The sequence below is a fragment of the Coregonus clupeaformis genome, unplaced genomic scaffold (assembly GCF_020615455.1).
Source record: "Coregonus clupeaformis isolate EN_2021a unplaced genomic scaffold, ASM2061545v1 scaf0193, whole genome shotgun sequence".
NCBI lineage: Eukaryota > Metazoa > Chordata > Actinopteri > Salmoniformes > Salmonidae > Coregonus > Coregonus clupeaformis.
Genome location: NW_025533648.1, coordinates 287,501 through 303,634, shown reverse-complemented (window position 1 = coordinate 303,634; position 16,134 = coordinate 287,501). Strand labels below are relative to the sequence as shown.

General features: G+C 46.6%; 1 protein-coding gene across 1 annotated transcript in view; it reads left to right on the top strand.

The window, feature by feature from the left end:
• Positions 1–634: 634 nt before the first annotated feature.
• The window catches only part of kcnmb3 (potassium calcium-activated channel subfamily M regulatory beta subunit 3), a 15,802-nt gene continuing 302 nt past the window's right edge, over positions 635–16,134 (top strand). The window contains exons 1-4 of the mRNA XM_041841352.1: positions 635–1,012; positions 5,024–5,227; positions 15,671–15,845; positions 16,047–16,134. The exon at positions 16,047–16,134 is cut by the window's right edge and continues 302 nt beyond it. Of these exons, the coding sequence (XP_041697286.1) occupies positions 927–1,012; positions 5,024–5,227; positions 15,671–15,845; positions 16,047–16,134 (553 nt within the window). The 5' untranslated portion in view covers positions 635–926. The remainder of the gene's footprint in view (positions 1,013–5,023; positions 5,228–15,670; positions 15,846–16,046) is intronic.

The following is a 16,134-nucleotide window of genomic DNA, read 5'->3' as shown; positions in this document are numbered from 1 at the left end:
ATGAAGGGGTGGAGACTGGTTAAAGAAGGGGTTTTAAGCCTTGAGACAATTAAGACATGGATTGTGTAATGTGTGCCATTCAGAGGGTGAATGGGCAAGACACATGATTTAAGTGCCTTTGAACAGGGTATGGTAGTAGGTGCCAGGCACACTGATTTGTGTCAAGAACTGCAACGCTACTGGGTTTTTCAGAGTCCATGCCCCGACGAATTGACATATTGAGGCTGTTCTGAAGGCAGAAGGGGGAGGTGCAACTCAATATTAGGAAGGTGTTCCTAATGTTTGGTATACTCAGTGTACATATTTAGATTGTCATTGGATCAGGTTTGCTGTTACAAATACATTAGCACCAGCTACATGCAGTAATACTGAACTAAATGAGTGTATACCTCTTTCCATTACATGAGCTTATCATGGACAACAAGGTGTGGTGCTGCTAGCTGGGGTCCAATGGGAGATAATTAGCATCTTACCTGGCTGTGGCCGTTTCTATAGAAACACCTGGGAGCAGGTGGAGAGGAGAGGCTCACCTTCCAGCCTTGGCGAATGGCAAACACAGGGAATTCCCTCCAGTATATCTCTGTCAGTACATAGGGACATCATCATACAGTGATCATGCTGCTTCATTAAAGAGTAGAGCTAAGGAGAAAATAGGAGAATGCACTGTAGGACCATTGGAAAAGTTACTACAGTGTTTCTCAACCTTTTATAGTGCCAAGGACCGGCAAGCTAGATAGTTTCCTCCTTTAGGGAAAACTTACATTTAAACTAGCACAAAAAAAATGACAAAATCAGCATCAGTTAGCTGAACATCTCAGGGACCGCTAAGCATCATCCCAGGGACCAGAGGTGGTACTTGGGCCGGAGGTTGACAAACACTGGGCTACCAGACTACAGGAAGTTGTTGGTGTGTTTGAAAAGCAGGAATGTTGTTGAACACAGCCTCACCTCGGAAGTCTTTTAGCGTCCCCATTAACATCAACCTGCAGGGTGCACGGAGGCGACAGACACGGTGAGACACAGGGTTTACCTAGCCTGATCCCAGATCTGTTGGTGCTGTCTTGCCAATGACCCTAGGAGTTGGCAAGACAGCACAAACAGGTCTTTAAGTAATCCCTAACCTGGTCCCAGACAGTCTGGGACCAGGTTAGGGATTACCTAAATAAATAATGTTTTTGAATTCAATTGAAGATACAATGGGTGGGGAATAGTGAAACTGGAAGGTGGGTGAGCGAAACTGTACATCAAAGCCCCCTTTCTGTCTGGCATATATATATATGTGTGTGTCTGTGTGTATGTATGTTCTGTATAGACAGTATGGACAGTATATGAATAGAATAGTATATGTACAGCATTAGTTATATAGGATGAGCCATGACTAGAATACAGTATATACATATAAAGTGATCAGTGTTCAATGTCTCTATATACTGTACATGAGACAGCAGTCTCTAAAGTGCAGAGTACCAGGCGGTGGCCGGCTAGTGACAGTGTCTAAGGTGCCGGGCAGAGTACCAGGCGGTGGCCGGCTAGTGACAGTGTCTAAGGTGTCGGGCAGAGTACCAGGCGGTGGCCGGCTAGTGACAGTGTCTAAGGTGCCGGGCAGAGTACCAGGCGGTGGCCGGCTAGTGACAGTGTCTAACGTGTCGGGCAGAGTACCAGGCGGTGGCCGGCTAGTGACAGTGTCTAACGTTTCGGGCAGAGTACCAGGCGGTGGCCGGCTAGTGACAGTGTCTAAGGTGCCGGGCAGAGTACCAGGTGGTGGCCGGCTAGTGACAGTGTCTAAGGTGTCGGGCAGAGTACCAGGCGGTGGCCGGCTAGTGACAGTGTCTAAGGTGCCGGGCAGAGTACCAGGCGGTGGCCGGCTAGTGACAGTGTCTAAGGTGCCGGGCAGAGTACCAGGCGGTGGCCGGCTAGTGACAGTGTCTAAGGTGCCGGGCAGAGTACCAGGCGGTGGCCGGCTAGTGACAGTGTCTAAGGTGCTGGGCAGAGTACCAGGCGGTGGCCGGCTAGTGACTGTGTCTAAGGTGTCGGGCAGAGTACCAGGCGGTGGCCGGCTAGTGACAGTGTCTAAGGTGCCGGGCAGAGTACCAGGCGGTGGCCGGCTAGTGACGGTGTCTAAGGTGCCGGGCAGAGTACCAGGCGGTGACCGGCTAGTGACAGTGTCTAAGGTGTCGGGCAGAGTACCAGGCGGTGGCCGGCTAGTGACAGTGTCTAAGGTGTCGGGCAGAGTACCAGGCGGTGGCCGGCTAGTGACAGTGTCTAAGGTGTCGGGCAGAGTACCAGGCGGTGGCCGGCTAGTGATGTTTGTTCAACAGTCTGAAGGCCTGGAGATAGAATCTGTTTTTCAGTCTCTCTGTCCCGGCTCTGATACACCTGTACTGTCTCCGCCTTCTAAGTGGTAGCAGGGTGAACAGCCCGTGGCTCGGGTGCTGTCCTATGACACCGGGTGCTGTAGATGTCCTGGAGGGAAGGCAGTGTGCCCCCAGTGATGCATTGGGCTGACCACACCACTAGGACTCTGGCGGTCATTACATTTTGTCAGCTGGTAACTGTCGGTCTCACAGTAATTGACTGTTAACACAACCATAAACACGTTTAGCATCTCCGGGCTTCCACGCATAGCCTACAAGCCACTGATGCAGACCTTTGGAATCCCTAGGCTACATTTTAAAAAGTATAATACATCTATTGAATATAGCCTACACCAGTGGTCACCAACTGGTCAATCACGATCAACTGGTCGATCTCCAAAGCATTCCTAGTCGATCGCCAAACATTTCTGTAAAAAAAACAACGATAAGCCTTGCGTTCAAAAAGCCTCGCTGTTGGCGGTAGGTGCACCCGATTCCACTGCCCTGCGAGCCGGGTAGGCAACGTGTTCCCATTTTGAACCATTTCATATGTCTGAAGGTACAAACTCTGCCTTTCTGGGGGGAGCAAATCAAGTGCACTATAGGCCTACCACTGGCCAATCAGATGACTCTATCTGCAGTAACATAGCAGGCGTAAAATAAAGCTTCAGCAAAGTTGAGACTGTGAGATTTCAAAACTTTTAAAACCATGACTAGAGAGAGACTGTCAACGAATACAGGAAAGAGCTGCTTTTTATATGAGTGAGTTCATGTTTAAAATGTTCAACGGTCATGAGGAATTTGACTGCGGTTATGACTACGCACCACCCTCTGGAGAGCCATGCGGTTGCTGGCGGTGCAGTTGCCATACCAGGCGGTGATGCAGACTGACAGAATGCTCTCGATGGTGCATCTGTAGAAGTTTGTTAGGGTCTTAGGGGCCATGTTGAATTTCTTTAGCCTCCTGAGGTTGAAGAGGTGCTGTTGCATCTTCTTCACCATGGTGTCGGTGTGGTGAGACCATTTCAGGTCCTTGGTGATGCACACGCCAAGGAACTTGAAGCTTTTGACCCTCTCCATTGCGGCCCCGTCGATGTGGATGGGGGCTTGCTCTCTCTGCTGTCTCCTGTAGTCCATGATCAGCTCCTTCGTTTTGTTGAGGGAGAGGTTGTCTTGCCACTGTTAGTGATCAGGCCTACCACTGTTGTGTCATCAGCAAACTTGATGATAGAGTTGCAGTCGTGCATAGTCCCACAGTCATGGGTGAACAGGGAGTACAGGAGGGTTGCACATGGAGGGGTTCAGTCCCAGGGCCCTGAGCTTAATAATGAGCTTGGGGCGCACTATGGTGTTGAAAGCTCTAGTCGATGAACAGCATCCTCACATAAGTATTCCTCTTGTCCAGGTGGGATAAGGCGATGTACAGTGCAGTGGCTATTACATCATCCATGGATCTGTTGGGGCAGTATGCGAATTGTAGTGGATAGAGGGTGTCAGGTAAGGTGGAGGTGATATGTTCCTTGATTAGCCTCTCAAAGCACTTCATGGTGACCGAAGTGAGTGCTACAGGGCATAGTCATTTAGCTCAGTTACCTTTGCTTGGGTATCGGAACAATGGTGGACAGCTTGAAGCAAGTGGGGACGACAGACTGGGATAGGGAGAGATTGCGCATGAGGACGCAGATTGGGATGCGGGCGAAGAAGGTGTTCAGCTTATCTGTGAGTGAGGCATCTGTGTCTGTGAAGCGGCTGGTTTTCCCTTTACAGTGCCTTGTAAAAGTATTCATCCCCCTTGGCGTTTTTCCTATTTTGTTGCATTACAACCTGTAATTTAAATTGATTTTTTTTGTTGATTTCATGTAATGGACATACACAAAATAGTCCAAATTGGTGAAGTGAAATGAAAAAAAAAACTTGTTTCAAAGAATTCAAAAAAATTAATAAAGGAAAAGTGGTGTGTGCATATGTATTCACCCCCTTTGCTATGAAGCCCCTAAATAAGATCTGGTGTAACCAATTACCTTCAGAAGTCACATAATTAGTTAAATAAAGTCCACCTGTGTGCAATCTAAGTCTCACATGATCTGTCACATGATCTCAGTATATATACACCTGTTCTGAAAGGCCCCAGAGTCTGCAACACCACTAAGCAAGGGGCACCACCAAGCAAGCGGCACCATGAAGACCAAGGAGCTCTCCAAACAGGTCAGGGACAAAGTTGTGGAGAAGTACAGATCAGGGTTGGGTTATAAGAAAATATCAGAAACTTTGAACATCCCACGGAGCACCATTAAATCCATTATAAAAAAATAGAAAGAATATGGCACCACAACAAACCTGCCAAGAGAGGGCCGCCCACCAAAACTCACGGACGCAAGGAGGGCATTTATCAGAGAGGCAACAAAGAGACCAAAGATAACCCTGAAGGAGCTGCAAAGCTCCACAGCGGAGATTGGAGTATCTGTCCATAGGACCACTTTAAGCCGTACACAACATGAGATCTTGTTGACATACTAAGTCGTTCGAATGAGATAATTTCAAGAGTCTACTTAAAAAATATTGCCTTGGCCTTCAGGGCATCCATACATGTGTGTTAATTTATGAGTGTGTGTGTGTTCATTTGTGTGTGCATTCATTCATGTGCGTGTATGTGTGTGCCTATGACAAAGGGAGATCTTCCACCCGTCGGCGGCGAGGGAGCAGGTGTGGCGGCTGGGAGATTATGGGTGCGGAGGGGAAAGGGCCAAGGCCCAGGTGACAGCCTCCAGTGTGGGGGAGGACAGAGCCATGCTCCTGGGCTTCACTATGATGGCCTTCTCTGTACTCATGTACTTTCTGGTTGGGATCACTCTGGTCAAACCCCACCTAAACAGGTAAGGAAGGCCTCTGTCAATAAGACGTTTATATAAGGAGCAAAATCGCTATCTGGTGAGTGGACACAGAGAGCTGGTGGTTTTGAACACTTACAATGAGTTCTAGTTCTAAGAATCAATCATATGATTCTAAGAATCAAAATAATCTGGGCTGAATGTCATTCGTAGGAGATGACTGTACTGCATTGCCCGGTGGAATTATGCATTGCATCCTTATGATCATCTAAGTGAAGAATTTGAGTTATTGAGTATGCATTGCATAATGCAAGATAGCAAATAACGCAATGATGTAAGATAACTTCAGTAACACTTCACTGCAGGTGTCCTTATGCATGCATTCATAATGCCTTTATAACAGCTATAGAAAGCATAACATTTGTCATAAGCTATCATAAATTGTCGTAACTAGTTATGAGAAACCCCACATTATGTTATAAAACTAGTTATAATTGATGTTATAGATGACTGTTCATACTGTTGTCATATGCTCTAAGGGCAACTTTTAAAAACAACTGCTATTACATAGTCTGCATGACAACTTATGTCATATGTTATTACATGCTACATAAGAGTCTACATACAAGATGTTATAACAAGGTAATATTTCATTTACCAACCTCTGTGTTATATTTTACATTGAATGGAATGATGGGCGTCATAACCATGTCATATACCCTTATAGAGTGTGCACAGACACTTTAAGTAAAGTGACATTCATTTCAGGTAATATAAAACAGTGATGAATGTGTTTATACCACAGGATGAGTTGAGAGTATCACAAAACTTAACCATTTAAAGGATCTCCAAGAAACATGGGGTACAGATGTACTTATGATTTGTATTTATTTTGACAACGAGACAACCACCAGTATGACAACAGTATGAACAGTCATCTATGACACCAATTATAGCTAGTTTTATAACATCATGTGCATTCCTCATAACTAATTATGACAACTTATGACAGCTTATGACAAATGTTATGTGTTATATAGCTGTTGTAAAGGCGTTATGAATGCATGCATAAGGACACCTACAGTGTTACCATAACTTCTCATCAGTGGTGGAAAAAGTACTCAATAGTCATACTTGAGTAAAAGTAAAGATACCTTAACAGAAAATGGCTCAAGTAAAAGTGAAAGTCACCCAGTAAAATACTACTTGAGTAAAAATCTAAAAGTATTTGGTTTTAAATATACTTAAGTATCAAAAGTAAAAGTATAAATCATTTTAAATTCCATATATTAAGCAAACCAGATAGCACAATTTTTTGTTTTTAAAATGTATGGATAGCTAGGGGCAAACTCCAACACTCAGACGCCATTTACAAAATACGTTTGTGTTTAGTGGGTCCACCAGATCAGAGGCAGTAGTGATAACTAGGTATGTTCTCTTGATAAGTGTGTGAATTGGACCATTTTCCTGTCCTGCTAATCATTCGAAATTTAAGTAAAAAGTACAGTGAGGGAAAAAAGTATTTGATCCCCTGCTGATTTTGTACATTTGCCCACTGACAAAGAAATGATCAGTCAGATGAAACGCATGTCAAAAATGTTATAAATTGATTTGCATTTTAATGAGGGAAATAAGTATTTGACCCCTCTGCAAAACATGACTTAGTACTTGGTGGCAAAACCCTTGTTGGCAATCACAGAGATCAGACGTTTCTTGTAGTTGGCCACCAGGTTTGCACACATCTCAGGAGGGATTTTGTCCCACTCCTCTTTGCAGATCTTCTCCAAGTCATTAAGGTTTCGAGGCTGACGTTTGGCAAGTTGAACCTTCAGCTCCCTCCACAGATTTTCTATGGGATTAAGGTCTGGAGACTGGCTAGGCCACTCCAGGACCTTAATGTGCTTCTTCTTGAGCCACTCCTTTGTTGCCTTGGCCGTGTGTTTTGGGTCATTGTCATGCTGGAATACCCATCCACGACCCATTTTCAATGCCCTGGCTGAGGGAAGGAGGTTCTCACCCAAGATTTGACGGTACATGGCCCTGTCCATCGTCCCTTTGATGCGGTGAAGTTGTCCTGTTCCCTTAGCATAAAAACACCCCCAAAGCATAATGTTTACACCTCCATGTTTGACGGTGGGGATGGTGTTCTTGGGGTCATAGGCAGCTTCCTCCTCCTCCAAACACGGCGATGTTAGGCCTACTGCTGATAGGTAGCTCTCTCTGCTCTCTCCCTCCCCTCTGTCTGTCCTTGATTGCAGGAGTGAAGTCTGGTGTGCGGGAGTCAGGGTTCCAGCTGCAGCTCATTCACCATAATCACCTCAGCCTTTAAGACCCGGTCAAACTTACCACTCATCGTCAGATCATAGTCAAGACGACCATGTTAGTCTCGCTGCCGACTCAACCTGGTTATTTTTGCTCTTTGTGTTTTTGGTCTGTTCTATTTACGTTTTCTCCTGTGCCACAGATATTTGGAACCTGACTCCTGCCTCCGCTTCACTCCTGCCACCACCATCCTGCTCTCCATTACCGGACCTCTCTTTTGGACTCACCACGGACACTAGGACATTACGGTACCACACCTGCCCTGATCTGGATCTGTTACCCTCCCTGTACCTGGACTTGCTCTTCCCATATATTTGGAAACCTGGACTTTGAACATTGTAAATAAACCTGTTAAAACTTCTCTGGCTTGGTGTACTTGTCTGCATTTGGGTTCTTATCCAGTTGAATCATAACAGTATGATCTGACCAACATGAACCCAGCAGACAGTAGCTCGGATACCACCCCAGAGTGCACTCAAATTTGGACTGCCATAGCCAATCAGGGCATTTTACTTGGCCAACATGATACCCTGTTTAAAACGATTGCTGAGGACAGTCAGGTGCTGCTTAATCAGGTTCAATTACTCTCCAATCAAGTATCTGACCTTACTACCCCTTCAGCCCAGATCAGAGAGCCTTTTGTTCCTGCTCCAGAGCGCTATGACGGGAACATGGGAACCTGTGGCGATTTTTTGACTCAATGCTCGTTAGTGTTTGAACAACAGCCCCTCACCTACGCCTCAGAAAGAGCCCGTATTGCCTACCTTATCAACTCTACTAGCGGTTCCGCTCGTGCCTGGGGATCCGCGGTCTGGGAGAGTCAGTCGGACATTTGCAACGCTTACGTTGCCTTCACCACGGAGATGAGGAAGGTTTTTGACCACCCCGTACGAGGCAAGGAGGCTGCGAAACGGCTGTTTTCTCTTCGGCAGGGGGCTCGTAGTGTGGCGGAGATGGCAGTGGAGTTTCGGACTTTAGCAGCAGTGAGTGGTTGGAATGACGAGGCATTACAAGGAGTGTTCATCAATGCTTTGTCTGAGACCTTAAAAGATGAATTGGTGTCATATGATGAATCGCCTACGCTGGATAATCTTATTTCACTCACTATCAGGTTGGATAATCGGATTCGGGAGCGCCGCCGGGAGAGGAGTGTTAGTTCCAAGCAACCTGTCTGTCATCAACAAACTCCTCCCTGCATCGTCCCTACGGAGAGAGCCGTGTCTTCCCGAGTCGATACGAGGAGCACTGAACCCGAAGCCATGGAGGTGGGTCGGGTGCACGGTTGTCATCAGAGGAGCGTGCACGTCGTATTCAGGCTCGGGTCTGCCTGTATTGTGGAGAAGCTGGTCATTTCGTCCCTTCCTGCCCAGTTCGTCCGGGGAAAAGGGCCGGCTCATCATTAATGGGAGAAGTTTTGGTGAGCCGAGCAGCGGATTCTTCCTCTTCTCCCCGCATTCTGCTCCAGGCATCCCTCCAGTGGCAGTCCCAGAATTTCTCTGTTAGTGCGCTGATTGACTCTGGTGCCGACGAAAGCTTTTTGGATAGAGAGTGGGCTCAACAAATGGATTTGGAGACTGTTCCTATGGACTGTCCGCTGCAGGCTAAGGGTCTAAATGGACAATTGTTGAACCGCATTACCCATCAGACTGTTCCTGTTTGTCTTAGAGTGTCGGGAAATCATCAGGAGAACATTCAATTCCATATTATCGACTGCCCACAGACTCCCCTGGTCCTTGGTATCCCCTGGCTCATAAAACACAATCCACACATTGATTGGGTGACAGGTAGCATTGTTTCATGGAGCACATTTTGTCATGTGAATTGTTTGTGTTCTGCTCAGACTCCTGCCAGTACTGTGCCTCAACCTCCACTGGAGTCCATGGATCTTTCTGCTGTTCCTGACGTGTATCATGACCTGGCATCCGTTTTCTGCAAACACAGAGCTACTTCTCTTCCTCCTCACCGGCCTTACGACTGCGCCATTGACCTCCAGCCAGGAGCCCCGCTCCCCCAGCAGTCGCCTGTACAATCTCTCCCGGCCGGAGACGGAGGCTATGGAGAACTACATTCGGGACTCCTTGGCGGCAGGTATTATGCGTCCTTCCTCGTCACCTGTAGGAGCGGGATTCTTTTTTGTTGCTAAGAAGGATAAGACCCTCAGACCCTGTATTGATTACCGTGGACTTAACAACATCACCATTAAGAACAAGTATTCTCTGCCTTTGATTAATTCTGCTTTTCCCCTCCTTCATGGTGCTACCATCTTTACGAAACTGGATCTACGAAATGCGTATCACCTGGTGCGCATTCGTAAGGGTGATGAATGGAAGACTGCCTTCAACACACCCTTGGGACATTTTGAGTATCTGGTTATGCCTTTTGGGTTGTCTAATGCCCCTGCTGTTTTTCAGGCACTAGTCAATGATGTCCTTCGGGACATGTTGAATCGGTTTGTTTTTGTCTATCTGGATGATATCTTGATTTTCTCAGAGTCCTCCCAGGAACATGAACTGCATGTGCGCCAGGTGTTGCAAAGGTTGTTGGAGAACAAACTGTTTGTGAAGATGGAGAAATGTGAATTTCATGTGTCTGAGACCTCTTTTTGGGTTACATCATAGCTCAGGGGGAGTTGCGGATGGACCCAGCTAAGATCTCTGCTGTCACGGACTGGCCAGCTCCCTCTACCCGCAAACAACTTCAACGATTCCTGGGGTTTGCGAACTTCTATAGGAGGTTCATCAAGGACTACAGCCGCATTGCGGCGCCACTCACCGCTCTCACCTCCATCTCACGACCGTTCGCTTGGAATGAAGGGGCCGAATCAGCGTTCGAAGAACTGAAACATCGCTTCGCCTCGGCTCCCATTCTGATGCAGCCGGACCCCCGACCGCCAGTTTGTCGTGGAGGTGGATGCATCCGACACTGGGGTAGGTGCAGTGTTGTCACAACGTTCTCCTGAAGATAACAAACTGCATCCCTGTGCTTTTCTCTCAAGGAAACTTTCTCAGGCAGAGAGGAATTATGATGTTGGAAATCGTGAACTGCTCGCCGTTAAGCTGGCTCTCGAGGAGTGGCGACATTGGTTGGAGGGGGCGGAACAACCCTTCATCGTTTGGACGGATCATAAGAATCTGGCTTACCTCCAGTCAGCGAAGCAGCTCAACCCCCGTCAAGCCAGGTGGGCACTATTTTTGGGAGATTCAATTTTTCTCTGTCTTACCGTCCTGGGTCACGCAACGTCAAGCCTGACGCCCTGTCTCGTGTTCATTCGGCTGTTGATACTGGTAGTAACCCTGAACCCATTTTGCCTCCTACCTGCAGTATTGCAGTCATCACATGTGACATCGAGGGGATTGTTAGACAGGCTCAACATCATCAAGCTGACCCTGGGAGGGGTCCTCCTAACCGGATGTTTGTCCCTGAGTCTGCTCGCTCCCAGGTACTTCAGTGGGCTCACTCGTCTCCCCTTACCTGTCACCCTGGAGTTTCGCGGACCCTTGACTTTGTGCGACGGAAGTTCTGGTGGGCCACGATGGAGGCGGACACTCGAGCCTTCATTGCTGCTTGTACGGTATGTGCACGAAGTAAAAACTCCACCCAGGCCAGCGCTGGTCATCTACGACCTCTACCTATACCCAGCCGGCCCTGGTCGCATATCGCTATGGATTTTGTCACTGGACTTCCCCCTCGTCTGGTAAGACTGTCATTCTTACGGTGATTGATCGCTTTTCTAAGTTCGCTCATTTTTTGGCCCTACCTAAACTGCCCACTGCCAGAGAGACGGCTGATATTTTGGTTGAACATGTGTTCCGCTCTCATGGTCTACCCACGGATATTGTCTCTGACAGGGGTCCCCAGTTTGTCTCCCAGGTGTGGAAAGCTTTCTGTAAAGCTTTGGGCATTACATCCAGCCTGTCCTCTGGATATCACCCCCCAGACCAACGGGCAAGCCGAGAGAGCGAACCAGGAGATGGAGACCGCTCTTCGCTGTGTCACTGGGTCTAACCCTGGGTCATGGAGCTCCATGCTCCCCTGGGTGGAATATGCTCATAACACCTTGACTAACGCTTCCTCTGGTTTGTCTCCTTTTCTGTGTGCTCTGGGTTATCAACCTCCCCTGTTCCCTTCCCAAGAGAGGGAACTTGCGGTACCCTCGGTGCAGTCCCACATGCGCCGCTGCTTCAAGGTCTGGAGGAAGGCCAGGGTAGCTCTGTCCCGAGCTTCGGCGTACATGCAGAGGCAAGCCAACCGTCACCGGTCCCAGGCTCCCGGTTACTCTCCTGGTCAAGAGGTATGGCTGAAGTCACGGGACCTTCCATTGAAGGTGGAGTCTAGGAAGATGGCGCCTCGTTTTATAGGACCGTTCAAGATACTGTCTATTGTTAACCCCTGCGCGGTCAAGCTACAGCTTCCTGCCTCCCTACGGGTTCATTCCACCTTTCATGTTTCCCAGATTAAGCCTGTGTCGGTTAGCCCTTTGTGCCCGCCCTCTCGTCCCCCTCCTCCGCCCAGGATCGTGGGTGGGGTCCGGTCTACACTGTCCGGCGACTTCTGGATGTTCGCCGCCGAGGTCGTGGTTTCCAGTACCTGGTGGATTGGGAGGGTTATGGTCCTGAGGAACGTTCCTGGGTGCCCAGGAGCTTCATTGTGGATCCTGCTCTGGTCCGAGAGTTTCATAGGTTACATCCCGATAAACCCCGTCGGCCGCCAGGTGGCGTCCGTAGAGGGGGGGGTACTGTTAGGCCTACTGCTGATAGGTAGCTCTCTCTGCTCTCTCCCTCCCCTCTGTCTGTCCTTGATTGCAGGAGTGAAGTCTGGTGTGCGGGAGTCAGGGTTCCAGCTGCAGCTCATTCACCATAATCACCTCAGCCTTTAAGACCCGGTCAAACTTACCACTCATCGTCAGATCATAGTCAAGACGACCATGTTAGTCTCGCTGCCGACTCAACCTGGTTATTTTTGCTCTTTGTGTTTTTGGTCTGTTCTATTTACGTTTTCTCCTGTGCCACAGATATTTGGAACCTGACTCCTGCCTCCGCTTCACTCCTGCCACCACCATCCTGCTCTCCATTACCGGACCTCTCTTTTGGACTCACCACGGACACTAGGACATTACGGTACCACACCTGCCCTGATCTGGATCTGTTACCCTCCCTGTACCTGGACTTGCTCTTCCCATATATTTGGAAACCTGGACTTTGAACATTGTAAATAAACCTGTTAAAACTTCTCTGGCTTGGTGTACTTGTCTGCATTTGGGTTCTTATCCAGTTGAATCATAACAGGCGAGTTGAGTTGATGCCAAAGAGCTCGATTTTGGTCTCATCTGACCATAACACTTTCACCCAGTTCTCCTCTGAATCATTCAGATGTTTATTGGCAAACTTCAGATGGGCATGTACAGTGGGGAAAAAAAGTATTTAGTCAGCCACCAATTGTGCAAGAGAGAGGCCTGTAATTTTCATCATAGGTACACGTCAACTATGACAGACAAAATGAGGAAAAATCACATTGTAGGATTTTTAATGAATTTATTTGCAAATTATGGTGGAAAATAAGTATTTGGTCAATTACAAAAGTTTCTCAATACTTTGTTATATACCCTTTGTTGGCAATGACACAGGTCAAACGTTTCCTGTAAGTCTTCACAAGGTTTTCACACACTGTTGCTGGTATTTTGGCCCATTCCTCCATGTAGATCTCCTCTAGAGCAGTGATGTTTTGGGGCTGTCGCTGGGCAACACGGACTTTCAACTCCCCTCCAAAGATTTTCTATGGGGTTGAGATCTGGAGACTGGCTAGGCCACTCCAGGACCTTGAAATGCTTCTTACGAAGCCACTCCTTCGTTGCCCGGGCGGTGTGTTTGGGATCATTGTCATGCTGAAAGACCCAGCCACGTTTCATCTTCAATGCCCTTGCTGATGGAAGGAGGTTTTCACTCAAAATCTCACGATACATGGCCCCATTCATTCTTTCCTTTACACGGATCAGTCGTCCTGGTCCCTTTGCAGAAAAACAGCCCCAAAGCATGATGTTTCCACCCCCATGCTTCACAGTAGGTATGGTGTTCTTTGGATGCAACTCAGCATTCTTTGTCCTCCAAACACGACGAGATGAGTTTTTACCACAAAGTTCTATTTTGGTTTCATCTGACCATATGACATTCTCCCAATCCTCTTCTGGATCATCCAAATGCACTCTAGCAAACTTCAGACGGGCCTGGACATGTACTGGCTTAAGCAGGGGGACACGTCTGGCACTGCAGGATTTGAGTCCCTGGCGGCGTAGTGTGTTACTGATGGTAGGCTTTGTTACTTTAGTCCCAGCTCTCTGCAGGTCATTCCCCCGTGTGGTTCTGGGATTTTTGCTCACCGTTCTTGTGATCATTTTGACCCCACAGGGTGAGATCTTGCGTGGAGCCCCAGATCGAGGGAGATTTTTAGTGGTCTTGTATGTCTTCCATTTCCTAATAATTGCTCCCACAGTTGATTTCTTCAAACCAAGCTGCTTACCTATTGCAGATTCAGTCTTCCCAGCCTGGTGCAGGTCTACAATTTTGTTTCTGGTGTCCTTTGACAGCTCTTTGGTCTTGGCCATAGTGGAGTTTGGAGTGTGACTGTTTGAGGTTGTGGACAGATGTCTTTTATACTGATAACAAGTTCAAACAGGTGCCTTTAATACAGGTAACGAGCGGAGGACAGAGGAGCCTCTTAAAGAAGAAGTTACAGGTCTGTGAGAGCCAGAAATCTTGCTTGTTTGTAGGTGACCAAATACTTATTTTCCACCATAATTTGCAAATAAATTCATAAAAAATCCTACAATGTGATTTTCTGGAGAAAAAAATTCTCAATTTGTCTGTCATAGTTGACGTGTACCTATGATGAAAATTACAGGCCTCTCTCATCTTTTTAAGTGGGAGAACTTGCACAATTGGTGGCTGACTAAATACTTTTTTCCCTCACTGTATATGTGCTTTCTTGAGCAGGGGGACCTTGCGGGCAGGATTTCAGTCTTTCACGGCGTAATGTGTTACCAATTGTTTTCTTGGTGACTATGGTCCCAGCTGCCTTGAGATCATTGACAAGATCCTCCCGTGTAGTTCTGGGCTGATTCCTCACCGTTCTCATGATCATTGCAACTCCACGAGGTGAGATCTTGCATGGAGCCCCAGGCCGAGGGAGATTGACAGTACTTTTGTGTTTCTTCCATTTGCGAATAATCGCACCAACTGTTGTCACCTTCTCACTAAGCTGCTTGGCAATGGTCTTGTAGCCCATTCCAGCCTTGTGTAGGTCTACAATCTTGTCCCTGACATCCTTGGAGAGCTCTTTGGTCTTGGCCATGGTGGAGAGTTTGGAATCTGATTGATTGATTGCTTCTGTGGGCAGGTGTCTTTTATACATTTACATTTACATTTACATTTACGTCATTTAGCAGACGCTCTTATCCAGAGCGACTTACAAATTGGTGCATTCACCTTATGATAGCCATATCTTTTTTATAGTTCTTCATTTTTGAAATGTTTTTTTATTTTTTTTAGAGTATGTTTTTAATTTTCATTTGTTTTATATATATATTGTTGTTGTTTTTTTATTTAATTTTTTATATGTGTATTTTTATTATTATTATTATTATAATTATTACATTATTTTTTTAAATGTATTTTTTAGTTTTTGTTTATACAGGTAACAAACTGAGATTAGGAGCACTCCCTTTAAGAGTGTGCTCCTAATCTCAGCTCGTTACCTGTATAAAAGACACCTGGGAGCCAGAAATCTTTCTGATTGAGAGGGGGTCAAATACTTATTTCCCTCATTAAAATGCAAATCAATTTATAACATTTTTGACATGTGTTTTTCTGGATTTTTTTTTGTGTTATTCTGTCTCTCACTGTTCAAATAAACCTACCATTAAAATTATAGGCTGATCATTTCTTTGTCAGTGGGCAAACGTACAAAATCAGCAGGGGATCAAATATTATTTTCCCCTCACTGTACATCATTTTCTATCGGAATGTAGTGACGTAAAAGTAAAAGTTGTAAAAAATATAAATAGTAAAGTAAAGAACTCATAAAAAAATACTTAAGTAGTACTTTCAAGTATTTTTACTTAAGTACTTTACACAACTGCTTCTCATCAACTCCTATTCATGCTGGTGGTTTCAGTGACTGGCATGAGGAGGCCAGCTGCTTGCTGGTCCAGGTTGATGTTCTGGATGAGTGGGCCGACTGCAGAGGGGTCAGCACTGCCCCATGCCTGAAGGTTCTGGTCAACCTCAGTACCTCTGGACAGAAGGCTCGCCTACACTATGATGAAGAGTCTGTACTCCTCAACCCTGAGGTAGAATAAAGGCCACCAGTGACTGAATGTCGCTCATTTTAGTAATTTGCTTCACAGTCATTTAGGAGAAGCTTCCATCCGGAGTGACTGGTGTCTAGCGAACTAGTTTATGTGCATTAGTCATGCGTGCAAGTTATGATATATATCAGACTCAGATAATATTAACAAAATATGTATACTATTTTCCCCTTATCATTGCAGTGTTTCTACATACCCAAATGTCAAGTAGACAGGAAAGTCCTTGTGGACGAAGTGCAGAAAATCCTAAACACTTTGGAGGAGATACAAG